At 38.6% G+C, this 21278-nt stretch overlaps 1 protein-coding gene across 2 annotated transcripts in view; it reads left to right on the top strand.

Moving 5' to 3' along the window:
• LOC132626737 (flowering time control protein FCA) overlaps positions 1–12409 on the top strand; it is a 28473-nt gene extending 16064 nt beyond the window's left edge. Inside the window, exons 12-18 of one of the 2 annotated variants that reach the window (XM_060341712.1) lie at positions 4747–4830; positions 4973–5485; positions 5800–5994; positions 6077–6283; positions 6358–6393; positions 11535–11580; positions 11889–12409. In XM_060341712.1, the coding sequence (XP_060197695.1) occupies positions 4747–4830; positions 4973–5485; positions 5800–5994; positions 6077–6283; positions 6358–6393; positions 11535–11580; positions 11889–11896 (1089 nt within the window). In that variant the 3' untranslated portion in view covers positions 11897–12409. Of the gene's footprint in view, positions 1–4746; positions 4831–4924; positions 5486–5799; positions 5995–6076; positions 6284–6357; positions 6394–11534; positions 11581–11888 lie in introns of both variants that reach the window. The other variant, XM_060341711.1, reaches the window with a different exon arrangement.
• The last annotated feature ends 8869 nt before the right edge of the window (positions 12410–21278 follow it).

Below are 21278 nucleotides of genomic sequence, written 5' to 3'. Positions count from 1 at the left end.
ATTCTCACTCGGAATCACCTTGCAGTCTTTACAGAGACCTTTATCTTCCTTCCTAAGGAGTAAAAAGTCTATCTGCGTCTTAGCCACCGAACTACGAAAGGTTACCAAGTGCTCCTCCTTCTTTGGGAAACTCGAATTGGCTACCACCAGCCCAAAGGATTTTGCAAAATCCAACAGTGCAATTCCTCCTCCGTTCCTGTCCCCGAAACCACAACCTCCATGCACATCATCATAACCCCCTGAAATTGACCCAATGTGCCCATTGAAATCTCCTCCGATGAATAGCTTCTCAGTGGACGGTATACCTCCCATCACCTCATCCAAATCCTCCCAAAAACGTCTTTTCACCTCCTCACCCAAGCCCGCTTGCGGCGCGTAAGCACTAATAATGTGCAAAATAAACCCTTCAAAGACTAGCTTAATCGTCATCAACCTATTACTAACCCTCTTAACCCCTACCACCTGTTCTCTTAAGTCATTATCTACTAAAATGCCTACCCCATTCCTATCCCTCGACCTACCTGAGAACCATAACTTATATTCATCCACATCTTTAGCCGTGGATCCTACCCATTTAGTCTCCTGGACACAAGCTATGTTAATCCTTCTCTTCTTAAGAATCTTAACTAGTTCGATGGACTTCCCCGTTAGAGTCCCAATATTCCAAGACCCTACTCGCAGACTAGAGACTCCCTTAACCCACCTACCCTCTCTAACCCTCACCCCCGTCCGAGAACATGACCCTAGTCTACCATCGTCTACCAAAGCCAGTAAAGCAAATATAAACTACTCGACCAGGCAGGAATCAATATTAAAACACAAGTTAGCAATAATGTAGATGAAAGTGTAACTACTACGACGAGAACGAAACAAGTAGTGCAAGAATTCAAATTAGCTGCAAGGACAAAAGACAGAGAATTAAAAAATAAACAATAAAAATAAAAACTGGAGGTACCAACTCCAGTTAGACAAAACCTATTCACGCCGGAATCACTGTTCACGGCTGGGAGCTCGAATATGTCGGATCAGAGAGAAGGAGAGAGGAGAGAAGAGGAAGAAGACAGGAGAAGAAGAGGAGTATAGGGTTGTCACAAACCCTAGGAGAGAGACAACTTACCTGGGGAGGCCACCGGAAAGTTGCTGGCCACCGGGGTTGGGGGGTGGGGGTGGGGGTGGGAGTGAGGGGATGGGAAAAGACTGTTGTGTTTGCATTCTTGGTCAAATTTCTTTGGGTGATCTCTGGTTTTGTGAATGCAGGAATTTCATTACCTGTCCTTACCATTCAAACACAAACTACTCATATACTTGTTACTCCTTCCGTCCCAATTTATGTGGCACCATTTGACTTGGCACAAAGTTTAAGAAAGAAAGGTTGATTTTTGAAATGTGTGGTCTAAAACAAGTCTTAGACATTTGTGTGGCTATAAATCATTTCATTAAGGGTAAAAAGGAGAATTTTAAAGTTAAATTGTTTCTAGTTATAGAAAGGTGACATTTTTTTCTTTTTAAACAATGGTAACGTTGTATTCCTCAGCATATGCGATGCTGGCAACCTTAAAAAAGGAATAGAAAAGAAAAAGGATAGATACTACTCACAGAGAGCCTAACAAGTCTACAAGCTCTGATTCCTCTATTTCTTTCTCTTTACACCAAAAATAAAAAGATACAATACAATTCCATTTAACTATGTGAACGGAATTGGACCTATCTTCAAAGCTTCTGCTATTCCTCTCTCTCTCCACACAGTCCACCAGATACAGTGAGATAATTCTCCACCATTTCTTTTGGCTCTTGCTTCCTCCTCTTCTAATCCAGCAACTCAGTAGATCTGCAGTGTGCTCAGGCATGGTCCATTTTGTGTTTGTGAGGGTAAAAAATAAAGCCCATAACTGTGCAGTGAATTTACAATGCAGAAAGAGATGGCTGTTGGTCTCATCTGTTTCCCCACATAGTGGACATCTGGAGACAATGATCTGTCCCTTTCTCTTCAAAACTTCCTGAGTCAAACAAGCCCTTCTAACTACCAGCCATGTAAAGCATTTCACTTTAGTTGATGCTATATTTTTCCAGACATTGTTCCACAAAATTTGCTGGTTTCTGTTTTGTTGTGCATTGTCAATTTCATAGACCCTTTTAACTGAAAATTTCCCATCCTTGTTATGTTTCCATCTTAATAGAGTCTGAATCTGAGGTAGTGCCACTGAAGCCCTCTAGTTCATGTAGCAAATTTGCCACCCTGTCCACTTCCCAATCATTCAAAAGTCTCCTAAATGACAAATCCCACCCTTGAGTAGTCCAACACTCGTTGTCAGTTGCCTCAGGATTGTTGCATATGATGAATAAATCAGGGAAATCTTCCTTCAAAGGGGTCTGATTCTTCCAAGCATCTCCCCAGAACTTTGTTTTACTACCATCTCCCACTTTTATGGTAATGTTCCCTGCTAGCTTAGGCCAAAGATCTCTGATTGTTCTCCAGACCCCAACTCCATAGGGTGTAGAGCTGACATTACTACACCTTGGGCTATATTCACCATATTTGCATTTGATAACCTCCTTCCATAAAGCTTGACCTTCTTATTTCATTAAGAGGCTATTGTTCTGTCTCCCAGGGTTTCTGATGCCCATTCCTCCAAGAGATAAGTATTGAATCTTCCACCTTGTCAATCTCTTTTCAACCTTCTCTACAATGCCATCCCATATCATTGCCTCTTTGTGTCTGTTGCCCAGTGGCATGCCTAAATAAACAGTAGGTAGATGTTCCATGTTGCAGCCTAGTATCTCTGCCAGACTCTGCAAGTTGGCAACCTCTTTGATTGTGAACAAATTACTCTTCCCCCAATTTACTTTCAAGCCTGAAGTGGTCTCAAAAAACAGAAGTATCAATCTGATGTAGTTTATCTGTTCCTCAATGGGTTGACAAAAGATAACTGTATCATCAGCATAAAGCAGATGACAGATTTCCTTAGCTTTGCCCTCTAATACCTCCTATTTGAAAACCTCTGATCCACCTGTTTTGTATTGCTATCCTCATCATACTGTCAAATCCTTCCATTGCCAAAATAAAAAGAAAGGGAGATAGAGGGTCTTCCTGTCTAAGTCCCCTCCCTAATGGGAAGAATCCAACCGGTTCACCATTCACAAGAATAGAAAATCTGACAGTGCTGATACAGAACCTAATCCAACCCAGCCATTTCTCCCCAAATCCCATTTGTCTGAGTAAGTTCACCAAGAATTCCCAATTTACATGGTCATAAGCTTTTTCAATATCTAGCTTGCACATGACACCAGACACATCTCCTTTCAATCTAGAGTCCACACACTCACTTGCAATGAGTGCGGCATCCATGATCTGCCTCCCTTTTATGATAGCCATTTGGTGTTTGTTAACCAGCCTGTCTACCACCTTTTTCAACCTTTCAGCCAGAATCTTTGCTATCACCTTGTACATGCCAGTAATCAGACTTATAGGTCTGAAATCCTTCAATTCTGAGGCCCCTGCTTTCTTAGGAATGAGAGCCACATAAGTTGCATTGAAACTTCTCTCAGCATGAAAATCATGAACAGTGTTCTTGATATCATCTTTGAGTAGATCCCAGAAGTAAGATAAAAGGACATGGGGAATCCATCTGGACCAGGTGCCTTTTCCATAGCACGTAGCTTGATACTATCTAAGATTTCCTTTTCATCAAATTGTTCTCGGTAACCACTTCTGCTCCTTCTCAGTTATACATGTGGGGTTCATGAGCTGTAATTCTGGTCTCCATTCCTCTGGCTCCTTGTAAAGATTTTGATAGAAACTTTTGATTGCCTAAGTACTTGGTGTTTTGATCCCCTTGTTTCAATCATTGAATTCTTGATCTTTGTCTCCACCCTATCTCTTCCATTTTAACCACCTTCTCAAAATCCAAAGCTAGGTTTGTTTTTTGAAGAAGGTCATCATCTGTGAGACTTCGTTGTTCCTGGATGGATTCCCAGTTGGCCAATTGGTGTACATCTCCTCTTTTTCCTGTTTCCAGTTGCCTCTGTTGGATTTACTCCATTCTTTCATCTTTCCTTTTAGCATTTTCAGTTTTTCAGCTAAAATATACCCCGGTCTGCCCGTAACAGTGAAGGATAGCCACCACATTTTCACATTCTCCTTGAAACCCTCAAGGTGACATTTTTGGGACAGAGGGGGTATAAAACAAAGATTACTCCTAAATTCAAACATTAATTGCTTCTTTATGACTTGTATCTGATATTTGTCTTATCTAGAAGCCAACATACTAATAAATAGAATAGAGGCATAAATTATCATGTCTCTTTGATTGTGTTCTGATGTCCTCTCATCAGGTTTTAGAATTCACTGTTAAATTTTTGCTTTGATTCATCTAGGATTTTAGTTTTAGAACCCAATTTACAATGTGTCACTCTTTATAATTTGTGTTTGATGATCTAATCTGAATGATTTTGTGATCTCCTAATAGCAAAATGCGAGCTAAAGTGGTATCAACGTTATCGCTAGGCATAATTTGAGTAGAAGACCATCTGTATGGTTGTGGCCTTTGGTTGTATGTATCAGAATACTTAATTGGAACGCTTTATGAGACTACAACTTATTTAAATGTAGTTTCCAGAAGAAATTGCCCCTGACTAACTTTTGATGGAGAAATAGTTTATTGAATATCCAGAAGATGTTGTTGCCTGTGGGCTTAGTTTCTCAATCTGTATATAAATTACAGTGTATCTGCTTGCACAAACTTTTAGGGTGGCACCTTCGGTGGTGTTAGTGGCACTGGAAATGGGTTGCTTACAGGACTTGCGGCTTCTTCTGCTCCTCCATCGCAACTGGTATGTGTTTATAGAAACTTGCTTAATGTTATTTCAATCTTAAGAATGATTTCTGTTTGTTGTTTTTGTGCTAAGTTGTTTTTCTGTTGGCAAGTCTACTCAACAATTCCCCACTGTTGACCCACAAGTTTCTCCACTACAGAAGAAGCCACTTCAGTCACCACAGCATTTACCATCTTCCGTGCAGCTTCAGCCTCCAGCCTCAACACCTCTGTCACAGGGACCAACTTCTCATGCTTTATTCAGACAGACAAATCAAGTACAAATGTCCAACTCTGCCAGTCAAAGTCCTTTCCGTCAGGGAATGCCGTTGCAGCAGTCGCTTGGTTTGACTGGTCAATCAACTGTTTCTCAGCCTCAGGTGCAGCATAATATGACATCTCCCATGGGACATACACCTTTAAGTAACAACATGCAAATACATGCTGCATCTGCAAACACAAACCAGCAGCCTTTTCAGCAGCAGTTGGTCCAACATCTTCATCCACCACCTTCCCAACTAGCACAGATGTTGTCTCAACAGACCCAAACGCTGCAGGCGAGTTTTCAATCATCACAGCAAACCTTTACTCAGCTTCAGCAACAATTGCAGCTCATGCAACCATCTAGCCAAAGCTCAGCAGTCCACCAGGGCACCCAAGATGCTAAACAACAGGTACACTTGAGAAAGTTTTCATGATGGAATTTCTTGAAAATTAGGATTTTGCGGTTCTCAATTTTTTCTTTTTGAAAATAATTTCCTATGGTACTGGAATGATATATGGTCTCTACTGGCCATTGTTCTCTATAAACTTGTATGTTCTATCATCTATGGCCCATTATGTCCTTTGTTTCATCCAGTTCTAGTTGGGGCTCAGTTTTGTGTTTTCCTCACCATTACTATAAATATTTCAAGAATATTCGAGTATTGAGAGTAAATGTTACTGTTCGAATTGAGGTTATTTGCTCACAATGTATGTTGTCCTGCAGTCTCCATGGCCTGGGCATGTTCTGCAGGCGGCACCTAGTGCCACTGCTGTCCAACCAAAAGCAGATGCACTTCCTGCTACAGCTGCTGCATCTGGAATCAACCAGACTACTAGTCTGGTGAAATGTAATTGGACAGAGCACACGTCCCCTGATGGATTCAAGTACTATTACAACAGTACTACTGGAGAAAGCAGGGTAAATATCTGCTGTAGTGCCTGCGGTTATTCTATTTTTTAGGCCACCTACTAAGTACTTATGCATTGTTTTTGAAATTTAGTGGGAAAAGCCGGAGGAGCTGATATCATATGAACAACAGCAGCAAAAACTGTCGGTCCAACAGTCTGATATTCAGGTTCAACCACGGGGGTTTCCTTCCCAACAAGTTCCTGAAATGCAAGCACAGCCTCGGAGTCAGCTTCCAACACATGTCCAAACCCCAGTGCGCCCTCCTCAATTATTGCAACAAGCTTCTCAAGCTACTCTGGTTCGTATTTAACCATACTTTTCAGAGGACTTGGATTTCAGTGGATATCTTATTATGTGTTTTTGATTTTCCAGTACCCAGTTGGAATGACAGGTCAACAATCGATTCAGGTACCATTATGCTACTATTGTTCTGATCATATGTTTTTTAAATCTCTGTAAATCATTCACTCAACTGTAGAAAATGGCCCTTAATATTCCCAGTAAAATATTTGCCAGGCTGGTGAACGTAGAATTTATAGCTTGTGATGTACAGTGTCAACTACTAAGTCATGTAGTTTTTCTCAATAAAGGTAACATGTACTCCTTTAGGTTAAATTTGTTTGTCTTTTCTTTTTAGTCTGTTTTGGAAAGAATGTATCTTTCCTAATCTGACAACTCTATACTTCATCATCCTACATGGCACGTTAGAGACCACAGCAGTGTTATGAAAGGCGCTCGCCTTACGCCAAAAGGCGTGAGGCGTGGCAAGGCGAGCCTGCCTCGCCATAGCCAGCTAAGGCGTGGCAGTTTCAGAAAGGCGAGGCAAGGCGAGCAAGGCGAGGCGAATGCGTATGGCGAGCAAGGCGTCACCTTTTGATTTTTTTTTAAAAAAGAGCTGACTTTTTAAAAACATATTGAGAATAAAGAGTAAAATATTATTTCTAGGGTTTTATTTCATCATTTTTCCAGAGCAGCTGCGTCTCCTCCTCCTTCTTCTTTGGTTTCTTCTTCTTATTCCAACTTCCACCGGCAGCAGCAGAGCCACCTTCAGTTTCAGCCACTTTCAGGTAAGCTTCTTCTTCTTCTTCTTCTTCTTCTTCTGGCTGGCTTTTTCCGGCAGCAGATTAGCCTTTTCCAGGCAGATCTGACTTTCCGGCAGCCGGCCGGTGACCCAATTCCGGCAGCAGATTAGCCTTGTGGTTGAAGAATTTTTAGATCTTGAAGAAGAATAGATGTTGCTTCGTTATAATTTGGTTAATGCTAACACTTAGGGACCTTATGACGTATTAACTATCTAGTTGGAGACTTTTAGACTTTAGTATCAACTATCAACTATCTACTTTTAGTTTTTCAATTGAAATATATGCTAGTATTTTGTTGAGTATTTGAATTTTTGGGTATTTATATATGCATATTTAATATTTTAATTTTTTGTGTTAATTCTCGCCTCGCTCCTAAAAGGCGCTCGCCACGCCACGCCTCGCCCTTGTCGCCACGCCTCGCCTTTCGCCATCCTAAACACTGGACCACAGATTAAAGGACATTTTAGTACATTATACATATCTTTAGTTTTAGACCACTAGATTCAAAAGTCTTCTTATGTCTTAAACTAAGACAAACAAATTGAAACAGAGGGAGTATTATAGAACTTGAGCACAATGGCAGTGCTGGTAACTATATTTATAGAACAAAGTTACATCAGTGGATCCTTGGTGCTACTTACGAGGATTCTACAAAGATTCTAAAAGTTCTAAAATAGACTCAGAATCATCTATGTATGCATCTTTCATTACACCAAAAATGAAGAAGTAAGACATAGTTCAACTTGATCTTCTGGATGGAAGTGTATCTATCTTCAAATTATCTTGCATTTCTTTTCTTCCAAATAGACCACCAAATGCAAGCAGGTATTATTTTCCATTTGTTCTTCTGCCGGGTACCTCTGCGGCTCTGCCCAAGCTGCTCCAACATGCCAATAATTCACAAGTCAGTCTAGCCATTGCTCATCTAATGACTTCATGTTTAAGAAAAGCTGCCAAAGCTGGTTAGTGATTGCACAGTGAATAAGCAGATGATTGTTACTTTCCGAGTCTTTCCCTCAGAGAGAGCATTTTAAGCATAACTGAATGGCCCTTCTCTTTAAGTTTTCTTGAGTCAGGCAGGCTTCTTTAGCTATCAGCCAGACAAAACAAGCTACCTTGTATGGAACGACTTTCCATGTATGTTTCCAAGGCCACAATGTAGCTTGTTGACCAGTATGAATCAAACCGTCATAAGATGATTAGTTTGTCCCTCTTGTTCCTCAAACCCTTTGAATGCTCCAGGGCAGAAATACACTCAGCAACTCTGTGTATCTCCCTATCCTGTAGCAGTCTTCTGAAGTTCAAGTTCCAACCCAACGGTCCCCTATTTGATTTACTGCTGCATCTTGTTGTTAACTTAAACTGAAGATATCAGGGAAAAGGATCTTTAGAGACCCCTGTCCAAGTCAGTTATCTATCCAAAAATATGTCTTCTTCCATTTCCGACGTTGATGCTTGTATTTTCTTTGAAAGAGGACCATAAGCTTCTGATTGTTCTCCATACACTTGTGCCATAGTAGTGGTGACCGCATCTGAAATTCAATGCATCCCATTCCCATACTTATCGCTGATAACTCTCCTCCACAAGAGTTGTTCTTTAAGGCCGTATCTCCATTGCCACTTCGTAAGTAGACTTGAGTTTTGTAGTTTCAAGTTCCTTAGGTCCAGACCCCTTTCCTTTTTACTTCTGATCAATGTATTCCATTTTATCAAATGAAAACACCCCTTCTCTGTTTCCTTGCCATATAAAGTTCCTTTTGAAGGCCTCATATATCTTGTCAATCTTTGTTGGTAAAGGAAACAAAGGCATCATATTAGTTGGTAATGAGTCCAGTTGATTAAATCAATCTATCCCCAATGTCAACTACTGACTTTCCATCTGACCGGTCTCCTTTCACATCTTTCTAGCATCCAATCCCAAATTTTCATATCTTTGTGCCTTGATCCCAAAGGCATCCCCAAGTAAGTAGTTGGAGGAGAACTTGGCTCGCACCCAATATCCCAGTTAATAATTTAATCTCTGGCACCTATCCTTAACTGGATACAGTTGGATTTTTCTAGTCCATACGCAGCTAGGATGAGCCTGGGGGCTAGAGTTTCTCAGACTTAGCTTCACAAAGTACCAAGGAAGATAAAAGCCCACTCATCTCATACACCCCACTCGTGGTGCCCATTTTCGAACTTTGTCTAAACTCCCAACCAACACCTATCCAGAAAATCGCCATCGGACAGAGTGGAGACCCCTTTGATTATCACCCGATTGCTGGATGAACTTGTGCCAAAGATCTGAGTTTCCTTGGTTGGCTATTTACCAAGTCTGTGTATCAACATATGTAGGAAGTCTAGTACATGAGACATGTTTTGGAGGTGGGGAGAGGGGAATAATGACATATTTTCTATTAAGTCTTTCTATGAGAAGCTTCTGAGAGGAGGAAACCTTTCCTTATCTTTTGGTATGGATTCCTAGAGTACCCAGAAATGTGTGTTTCTTTAAGTGGTTAGCTACGAGGGGTGATTCTAATGACAGAGAATTTGAGGAAGAGGAAAATTACGTGTGTCAGTTGGTGCTTCATATGTAAATGCTCGGGTGAAGATGTGAACCACCTCCTATTACATTGTCTGGTTGCATCTCGTTTGTGGAGATAAGTACGGGGTTGGTTTGGCTTTCAGTGGGTGATGCCAGGTACAATTAAAGAAGCAATGTTCAGCTGAACTTTCAGAAGGCGGAGAAGATGACGTAGGGTTTGGGACGCCGCCTCACTTGCACTTAATGTGGACTATTTGGAGAGAGAAATAAGAGCTTTAGATAATTTTGATGAAAATATAAGAGCTTTAGATAATAAAGAAGAGCTTTGTACACCTGAGCTTTGAGGAGTAGCCTCTTTTCCCTTATAATGTTTTGGTGCACCCATGAGACCCCATTATATATGGGTGGGTGTCTTTCGTTGAGAACCATATCTTTTTGTGAGGTTCCTCTACCTTTTGGTATACTTATTGTATACGGGTATTTATGCCATCTGTTAGTTATTTTATTGCTTCATAAAAAAGAATTAGACTTCACTGTCAGCAAATCTTTTCGTCTCAACTGCAAAACATTGAATGAAATATCTGGTAGACTGATCACAGATCTGCGTTACCTTTGCACTGCTACTTGACTAATAAATCTACCAAAGTTATTCAATTTATCAGAACAGTAAAAGTTTGCCGGATGATCCTTGAAATCCCATTTTTTGCGAAGATTGCCAAACCCCTCCGAGGCCAAATGCATTGTGGAAAGACATTCTCCTGATTAAATGCCTTCTGCGCTCCACCCATTCGTACCATGTTCCTGATTTTGAATAACTCCTAATAATTTCGAATGACTTAGTCACTTGCCGATAAATAAATTCTATAATCCATTTGAATCCTTAAATATAGTTTTTAAACAATCACTAATGAATGATTGAAGAAAAACTAATATCCTCCAAAGGGTTCTGATGTCCCAGTGCCCGGTAAAGAACTCATTAGTGATTGAAAAGAGTTTAGCACCTTTCCTCAATAGACGTGCCTGAGAGCATTTTCTTCCGCTTCAACTACTAAGTCATATCTTACCATCCTGTCTCTTCAATTTGACTCCTTATGAAGTAAATAAAAAAGTAGAAATATCTTGAACTCAGTCTCTAGCAATGAAATCATCTATGTGCTTATGTTCTTCTGATACCTGCTTTCTGCATTTCCCTTTGGTGTGCATTACCCTTTGGTGCTGAAGAGTGAAGATGAAAGATTTTTCCTGTTATGGGTTCTACACTCCTTACCACAGTACTTGACGAAATGCCTGTGACCATACTTTTCCCCGCAGCTGAGAAGGGAAAGGATGAAAATTTTGTTCGTTCTGTTTGGATGTGTTTTCTCCGGGTCCAAGTACTCCGTGTCTCTATTTGGTTTTGGTTTTCTTTTGTCTAGTAACAGTCAAGTGGCTTTAAGTCGAAGTAGCAAAATAGTGGCTGACAATCACTGATGTCTGTTTCCTCATCAACCCCTAATCTGCTTTTGAGGGGGCTTTCTTCTTTAGTGTAAAGACAGTTTGGTGCAACCTTCGCTGTGTTAGTGGTCAAAGAAACCTGTAAGCTCCAATTGAGCCATAAGGGCCATTTTTGGTATCATGCTTTACATTATCGCAGTTCAACTTTCTGCTAGAGTTTAAACTTTTTGTGCTTTTATTCGCAAAAAAATCTTCAATGATATAGGTTATTATCTGGTCTTTGTTTTATCATCAATATATATGGTAAATTTATGTAGCGTGATTCATGCATATCTGCAGTAACAGTAAGGAACAAGTTGATTGATTAAAGGATCCTCAATTATTTCGTAATGTTCTTATTAGTGTAGCTATCTAATGAATAGATTGAGGACTATCAGTTAAGAGGGGATGGACTTGTTTGTGGTGCATTTGAATGCCATATCCTCTAATCTTCTTACTCTTCACAGGGGATTCAAGCTTCTCAGGAATGGATGTGGAAAAACAAGCCTGCAGGTCTCTTCTTTTCTACAGAATTTATTAAGTTGGTCAATAAATAGCTAAAGTGTCTTGATAATCTTGCAACCCTTTTGTTTTGGCGGGTTGGTGTTCAAGCATATAAACATTCTAGAACTAGGGTTTATGCATCAGCTGTGAGTTGGAGATGTAAAGTTACTGTTTAATTGAGATGGGCTTTTCACATTGGATGTGGCTATGCAATGGCCAGGCCGTTGCATCTTTTGCTGAGTGGCATGCTTGTCCATGTCTTTTATTTTACAGTTGAGAATTTGCTTACTTACAGTTATTGTTGTTTATGTTCACAGGAGCTTGAGTTTTGTGGCTAAATGATGCACTTAGCTGGAAGCAGATGCCACAATTTTGTACTGTGTTACCTGATTACAAAGGAGATGTAGCATTACTCTGTGAATATCTTTTGGTAGAGAAATTTACAGTGTTGAGTACACTATCCCAAGGAGTCGATGCTCCCATGCCCATCCATGTGGTAGATTTGAATGCTTAGAGATTACATTGTGTGCTTCCTCAAGGTTTCCAGCCTTTTCTTGATACTAGCCCCTACTGTATCGTATTATACCAGAGCCCATAGTCCGGTTTAAAGATGTCTGTAGTCTAGAAATAACCCCCCTCCCCAGCAGCCTCAACAAAACCAAATCATTCGAGCGTCATAATTTGTTGTGTATGAGATGGTTGCATTGCCTTGTATTATTATCTGCTTGGGCCACCATTCATTAGTTTTTATTACGTGCTTTGTGTCCTATGGCCCGTCTTTGGTATGTTAACATGTATAACGAGCTATAGCTTTCTTAAGTGACGTTCTCTTGTTTTATGTTCTGCTTGACGTCTATATTTCCGAGTTCATATTTTCCTTCTCTACGTTTTTGCTACTTAGGACTCCACGTGATCTCCTATTGTTTGTTTCGTTTCCTGCAATTTGGCAACTCTGGCCTATTTTTGTTCGTATCATGCAATTTGGCAACTCCAGTATTATATCATCGTATATGTTTGTTACTTCAGGTCCCAAATATTGAAGTGTTAAGAAAGTGGGTGCAAAAACTTTAAATATCAGACGATATATTATCAAAACAATCAGCACTATATTTTGGGGCAACAAATAACCACACCACCAGGCTTCCACCATTATCAGACCAAATATGGTATCGTATTCATCACAATTTCCATCCGAAGTCCTTACTCTTACAATATCAAATGGCAATATTTCGAAAAATGTCAACTTTTTACAAACATTTTCCCTAACCAATCAGATTTTTGAACTGTTGAACAAAGATTGACAATTTAGCTCCATTGCGATGTAGCTTGTGACTAAGGTTGGAGAAGCTGAATGGAGGAATACTTAGGATACCCCTAATTTGACGTGTTTTATTCATTTACATGCCTGAACTAATCTCGATCACGCTACCGTTCCAAATTTGGCAATTTGATAGCCTTGATTTTTTAGACGTTGACGTGACACAGAACATGATACACTCTTTTAGGCGAATGGGGTTACAAAAAAATATATAATGAAATAACTTTTAAGGAGGGGTGTTTTCAACAATGTAATCATATACAATGACTTATTTGTTTCAATTTGTATTACTTCTTGTTTCTTCTTAATATATAATCCATATTTTATCCCAATTGTATTTCTCCTTATTTTTTCTTTAGATGTCTGCGTAATTTTTTTTTCGGGCCAAACCTGTAACTTGGCTAGAACTCTATTGTTTTTAACCAATTAAACATGTTTTAGCCAATACAATTACGAACTCTAATTCAAGATAAAAGTTGCATGAATATTCTCAGTTACATCGGAAAGTTGTATTTCAAACTAAGTTCTCAATTTACAGCTCCATATATCAATTTTTAATTCATAGTTTCAGTACAGTTCAGTGTTTTAGTTCAGTTATGAAATATTTATCTTACTTATTCATTTTAGGTTATGTTATTTCATGTTGTTGCTGTTGTTTCTTAGTACGCCTTTTTTCCGCCATTTAATTGGCAATAGATTTATTAAGTGTTGTAACTTGTAACGGTGTACTCAATCCTTATCGTTTTGGATGCAGAGACAGGTCATTCGAGCCAGGGGCGGAGCTAGTAGTCGGGGTTTCGGCCGAACTCAGTAACTTTGGTGTAAACGTATTTGTCTTTAAAAATACAACAAGCAATTCAAGATGTGACAGTTATAGAAATGTTACAGAAGATCCCAAGATTCCTCCAGCCTTTATTAGGCTTTATTGCCCTTTATTATCCTTTATCACCTTTTATTGCAGTATTAATATTGGTAATTAAGGGAGCATGATTTCTGGGTCATGCATCTCATACCTCTAGTATAAGTAGAGGTTCTCATTCTATTGTAAATCATCTGAAATCATATAGCAATACAACATACTTACTTTATTCTCTTATCTCTATACTAGTAAATTTGTCTGTGCTTCGCATAATGTATTTATCAAAATTATAGGGTAAAAGGAATATCTAAATCTAAGAGAGGGAAGGAGGAAAGGATAAATTAAAGAAAATGGGAAAATTGTTTCAAGTTCCTTCACTTCATGATAATTAATCCTCTTCATGCATGTTCTTCAACCATTTTAATTTTCACATGGTACTTCATTCCTCCTTTTTCATACTTGACCTCATCACTGCAATTGCTACCTTCATATATGCTAGCTCCTCATTAGTCTCAAACACCAATCAAGAACTGTATAAGCGGTGATTAAGATACTAATTAAAAACACAAGTAATTGGAAGTTTGAATCACCAAAATGAAAATAATCGAGAGGGAATGAAATAAAATAGTATTAAACAGAGTGGTCATATAGAAGAAAAATATGAGTAAAACAGGCTACAATCAAAAAAGAAAGTAAAAGAAAGCTTGTAATGCTACTGCAGAGGAGATAATAAGTCATTACACCACTGCCAAGCGGCTGTTTCAAGTTGATATATGATTAAGGTTTGTACTAAGAGTTCTTTTGTACATCCTGGCTTTTTTTTATTCTCAACTGATCTAGAGGAACTAAATTTTTCGCTAAACCAGCTTTATAACTCCAAAATCCGAACTCTGCAGCTTCCTCTGTTTGTATGCTGAAAAATCCATTGGATCGAATCATATGAAACTGTCACATAATTCATTAACTATTATGTTCAAGAAGTCAAAAGCTCATTGGTAACAACATATTTTTGAGTGACTTGCATCCCTCAAGAGAAGACGTTTCATGTTGAAGTCCGTTCCCGAATTCAGATTAGCCAACTTCATTGAGATAAATAGCATGAAAGCATACATATACAGAATTTCAGCTATTTTGCTACTCCCTCCGTCTCATAATAAGTGTCATCTTAACCAAAAAAATCTCATAATAAGTATCACCTTAGAAAACCAAGACAAAAATTGACTAGTTTTTCCAACTCTACCCTTAGAACAAAAAATGACAAGTTAAAGTAATATCTAAATGATGATTGGAAAAGTCACATAATAACTTGGTATTGTTGAATTCTCAGTGTCAAAAGGATTATTACTTATGCATGCTCTAATCAAAAGAAAAAAGTAATTTATTTTTATATATAGGGTAATTTAGTGAACTTTATATTGCATTATTGATTTCTTAATGTGGGTGTTTTTGACTAAGGTGACACTTATTATAGGACGGATGGAGTAATATTTACCTCTCAATCAGTTGGAACATGCATTACAACTTAAGATTAAAAATTAAGGAATTGGAAATATTTTAAATATTATTCTCTTTGTTTCAATTTGTTTGTCTTACTTTCCTTTTTAATCCGTTCACTGTCCTTTTTTGTCAACTCTCTAATTTCAACTTTTCACGTGGTATGCTTAAGACTACAAGATTAAAGGGCATTGTGGTTGTCACGCCCCGAACCATGACCTGGGCGTAACGCGGCACTCGGTGCCTGTCTGCATGTGACCGAGCGAACCAATCAGACGGCTGGATCAACATATGGTATACTGATATCTAAGTATGATAAACACACGCTAATCGAGTGAGAAAAACTGACTGAAATATATATCTGTGCGGAAAAAATACTAAAAGTCTGCAATACTGAATAAGTGGTAGCCAAAAGGGCTAACTCAATAATCCAACAAAATACTGAAATATCTGATTGACTGTAATCTGTGAAGCCTCTACTGAATAAGGAAATACTGACTGACTACCGGGACAAGGCCCTCGGCATACCTTAATACTGAAATACTGTCTGCTAACTGAGTGAATATAAAGATAAAGATAGGGCCTCGGAGAACTGAGGCTCAGCACAGACTAGTTGAATATGAAAACGACTGCTTAGGGCTTTAGAACGAAGTTGTAATGTCTAATAACTGAAATTTCGAGTTAAGTGTTGAATTTATAGCATGGGGCATTTTGGATCCCCAGGCTTGCCGAGCGTGGTCTATGGCTTACCCATGCCTCGCTTTGGGGCGATCCCCCTTGTCCATTTTACACTTAGATGATTTTCTTGAATTTTTCCCACTTTTGGACCCCCACCTCGCTGAGCGCGGTCCAAGGCGAACCCTTGCCTCACTTGGGGGCGAGCTCGGCGAGCTCCCCTGTCACTTTTACACTCAGTCAATAGCGTTCAGTAAAATGGGCATAACTCCTAGTACAAAGCTCCGTTCGGGCTCCACAATATATCGTTGAAAAGCTATTTAAAGAGATACAACTTTCATGTTTTAAGTGTTTTCAAATTCTTAACATATTTTCACTAAATAGGGATGGAAGACAGACCTAGCGAAAATTTAGCCGATTCTATCGAATCTGAGCACCCCTCTATTAGCCACTTTGAGACGATCATATCTACTTGATCCGGACTCCGATTGGCCTGATCCTTATATGCCTAGAAAGGTATTTCTATGTACTACAACTTTCATTAAGAATCTTTTCCAAATTCCCAACGAATCAAGGTGTTATGGTTACCCGAAGTAGGCCCCTCAGCCACTTTCGCAAAACGTTCAAACCTTCAAATTTCCTCTGAAACTCTAACGATACGAGTCTAACCTTTATTTTAAGATACGGGGTGTTATAATGGTACATTCTAAATATCTTTAATTTAAGACCACAAGATTCATAAGTGTTCTTTACTTTCTTAAACTCCGCACTAAGTCAAAACCCAACAAACAAATTGAAACGGAAGTTGTAGGTTGTTTTTCTTTTTGGCAAAGCACATCAAACAAATATTTATCCGGAAACTCGACACTAATTTGCAAAGACAATTTTTGCGTATTATAAAACAAAGCAGCCTAAGTATTTACCTTAACTCGGTGGTAGAGGGAGTGCACATGGTTAATAGCCTCGTCAATCGTCACAGCTTTTCCAGTCACCTTGTAAAAAAATGTTGTAAAAAAAGATAATGTACTTAAATTCGAATTCTGTCTGTTTTCTCTTAAATCTTTGAATCACTGTAACAAAAGTTCACTTGCAACTTCTCACTGTCAAAGGACTCAGGCACATGGTTTTACCAGGTCTAGATCTTTTTCTTCCTTGTATGTATGGTGAGAAGAAAGTTACAGAAGTATGAAAATCATAGAGATATCAGCATAAGCTCCCATAAACGGGAGAAACCAAGTTAGAAATTTCAATGAGTCGAAGTGACTATAAAAGACAAATCATTTGAGAGTGGGTTGAAATAACAGAGAAATATTATCTCAAAGAGTAACTGAGTTTTGAAATAATACTTCTGTGTTATTAAAGACAGGGTTGACAACTTTGATGGAAACATCTTGACTCCAGTTTTGATTTACCGGATATGAAAATATGTTATTACAGTGTTAACAACATTGCGTGTGAACTTTCTTCCCGGGAGCTACCTTCTTCTTAAGTTCTACAGCCGTAAGTGCTCTGCACAATTCAAAAACATGCATCAGAAAGTAGCTATCTTTGCATCAAAGGGCCTCTTTTGTTAGATCAATGGCTGGAAAGAGAATTCATGTGCATCAACAGAGGTCTAACAGTTTCACTGTATGCTTACACATCTTTCTCTAAGTGAAATCAATGTTCACAAAGCTTTATGCGGTATGACTATATATAATTAAGGAGATGAATATTTTATCCATTTAGTATGCCACTCCAAGTCATCAACACCAGTTGAAAAAATCAGGTCGTGAGCTAGATCAATACAATGAGCTAATAATAGTTGACATCAAATAAATAACGATAGATAGAGAGAGATAAGTCATTTAACTTCTACACTCGAAGCAAGTAATTTAACTGCAATTCTTTCAGCATCTTGCCTAGCTTTATCATTTTTGGCCATACCACGTTCAAGTACAAAATCTTAAATCAACTTCATCTTCCTTCCCTGAATCCATATTCAACCTCTTTTTATTTTTTATTTTTATTTTCCTGGGTTGAAAGTTGCATTTTTAATTTGGGTTTTCACTACAGGTAAGAACATCATAGAGGTGTGGATAAATTCAATTATAACCCATTTAGCCTCATCGTCTAGGTTGGTTATAAGCTTTTGGTTCTGAAACTTGAAATGAGAAGCATGTCTCCATACATGATCTTCCAGCGACAGAAAATTCAGTTTCCTGATCATTCTTATCCAAGAAACTGTGCTTTTCTATGTCCAAAAAGTGCTTCCTTGTCAAAGCAGCTTCCAACTTTTTGCGTTATTAGATTTCTTCGATATGTGCCTGACTGGGATGTGCTATAATCTCTGTCTATGGATCAGCTTATGGCATTGTACTTCTGCACCTTAATAATCATATCATACTAAAACAAAACTGTTTCTTCAAAGTGAGATACACGGAAACACACATGTACAGCCAACCATATTTATATGCCCCTTCTAAAAAATTTGAGCATGAACTGATGTACTATTTCTATGGCCATTTTCCCCCTGAAAATAACAAATTTTCTGAACTAAACCACGTGACACAACTACCATGTTCGAGAATTTTGAAAATGAACTACATTATTTTTTTCCATGGCCATTTTTGCTTAACAATCAATCTTTGATTAACAACCCTATGTAACACAAGTACCCATTCAGAGAATATGGGGAACAAACTGTTCTAATCTTTTTATATCATCATATTTGCTCTAAAAACCAAAACTTTGCTCAGCCAACCCACATCACACAAGAACCTATTTCGATACTTTGGTGAAGGAACTGTCATAATCTTTTAGGTAGTCACGTTTGGCCTAAAATCATTTTTTTTCTTCACAAATTCATACAAGTACCCATTTCAAGAATACGGATAATGAATGTTATCTCTCTCTATTGTCATTGTCCTAAACAGCAACCTTTGCTTCAAAATAGTTGTGATTTTTCTATGGTTCTGTTTGTCTTAAAGATCAAACTCATTTCCATAATCTAAAAAATGAACTGGGTAGCCTTTCTCTAAAAAATGAACTGGGTAGCCTTTCTATGGTCATGTTTGCCTTAAAAATCTAATCTTTGCGCTTAACTAGCTCACTTTGCAGAAGCACTTTAAAAAAAAAAAAAAGACATCAACTTATAAAGGTATATATCAACAACCGCATTTTCACTTCTCGTGTTACTTGTCTAGATATCCTTTAAAAGATCATTCTTTTCTGCATTTGCTATCCTAATATCTCCCAGCAAAGCACAAGAAAATTCACAAAATTAAGTCTTCTATTGAGTAAAAGAAATATATCCTAGCAAAGCACAAGAAAATTATGTTTCTACTGAGTAAAAGAACAAACCCTAGCTTTTGCTAGTTCTGAAAAGAACGACGACATAAACTGAATTAACAAAAACTAATCACTTCAAAGGCAGAATGGGAGTATATGTAACCGTATTCGTTAAGAGGACGTTTTGTGGCAAGCAGAGGCAAAGACTATGACTATATCCGGTCGTCGGTGTAAATCTAGTAAGCACCACTGCACCAGTCATGTGAATTTGATGTATATGGTGGATTTAATTTCAATAAACTCCAAAATTTAAATAGGAGTTAAGAATCGCAATACTCCTTTACGAGGGCAGTATTGCCCCATTTTTATAAAATCTGTTAAGTACATCTTGTTGTTCTTCACTTTGGAAATGGTAGCCATGGATATCGTTTGTGGGAAAAGCAAGACCAAAAGTTAACGCTAGGGAAAAAAAGAGGAAGAGGAGTAAACGGAGATCAGTTACAAAAAGTTAAAAGGTGTCTTGTCCCGTGGTTCATAAATGTATGATTTTCTGTGAAATCATATTTATACATTGTTCTTAAAATTATGTTGTATGGTGTTGTAAACCCATTGTAATTACATGGTTATATAACCATGAAAAAGTTTAATTTTTATAATCGCGGATTTGGTGATTTTTGAATGTTTACGTATTTCATTTCTCCATTATACCCCCACCCTCACCACCTCACCCGTCTGCCACCCATCCCCACTCTACCACCTACTACCCCTCACCACCACCCAACCCCATCCTACCCTACCACCCACTACTCCCATCCTCAAACCACAAACAACCACAACCACCCACCCCCGCGCACTACACCTCACCACCCACAACTACTCACCCCCACCCGACCCACCCTTCACCTCCTACTTATTTTTAAAGTTTTTATTTTATTCTTTACCTGAGTTTCATTAATATATATATATATATATATAAACTAACTTCTAATTAAGAGTTAAGGGTATTTAAGTAAACTTACAAGTTATTATACAGTATCATTTAGTCAAACCAAACAAAACAACTGTTATTAAACCACAACAAACGATGCAGTCTATCCAAACATTGTGTTCATTAATACAATACAACACCATACTGTATCATATCATAATGTATATTAATGAACCACGGGAAACAACTATCCAAACAGAGTGTAAGGCGTGACTGGTGGTTTTTTTTTTTTTTTTGGAATAGGGTCAAATATATCCCTATACTATCAGAAAAGGCCAAATATACCCCTCCCATTAAAGTTGACCAAAGTAGAGCCCAATTCCACATGAAATTAATATTTTAATGAAGTAAATGTAATATGGCATGCTACCTCACTAACCAAATCCCAATTTACCAACCAACCCCCTGTCACGACCCGGCTCGGGGCCGCGACGAGCACCCGGTGCTAGCCCACCCGAGCACCCTCTTAGCTTACTCTTATACTTCATCTAGGTAAACCACATAATTATACATGCGTTTCCATTCATTCGTCAACTAGTCCCATATGGACAACCGCACATTTATATCATCATAAGCATTTATGCCACATCAATATCCATGGGCCAACGTGGCCGACAAAATGATATACAAAACATGGGCCGACATGGGCGAACATCTCTACCCACATACACATGACTACGAGCCTCTAAGAGTATGACATATCGTATAAGCGGGACAGGACCCCGCTATGCCCATAACTATATACACAAAAGAGTAAGTACCCAAAAGCTACGGCTCCGAAAGAAATGGAGCTCTGTTATGCAATCTCTGAATAAGCAGCTATGGATCAAGTCTGTCTCCCTGTGCACCTGCGGGCATGACGCAGCGTCCACAAACAAAAGGACGTCAGTACGAAGAATGTACTGAGTATGTAAAGCATGATCAACATCAATATAAAAGCATAATAGATAGCATAGGAGGGGAGACAGTAATATCATCATCATCATCATGTCGCTTACTTGCATACATCGTCGTTCGTATCCGATAATAATACTCGTACCATACTTGTGCTCATATTCGTATACATGTCCTTATTCGTATTCTTATACATAGTCTTATCACAT

The sequence above is a fragment of the Lycium barbarum genome, chromosome 2 (assembly GCF_019175385.1).
Source record: "Lycium barbarum isolate Lr01 chromosome 2, ASM1917538v2, whole genome shotgun sequence".
NCBI lineage: Eukaryota > Viridiplantae > Streptophyta > Magnoliopsida > Solanales > Solanaceae > Lycium > Lycium barbarum.
The sequence above is the reverse complement of the archived record's forward strand: the minus strand, read 5'-3'. Positions and strand labels throughout refer to the sequence as shown.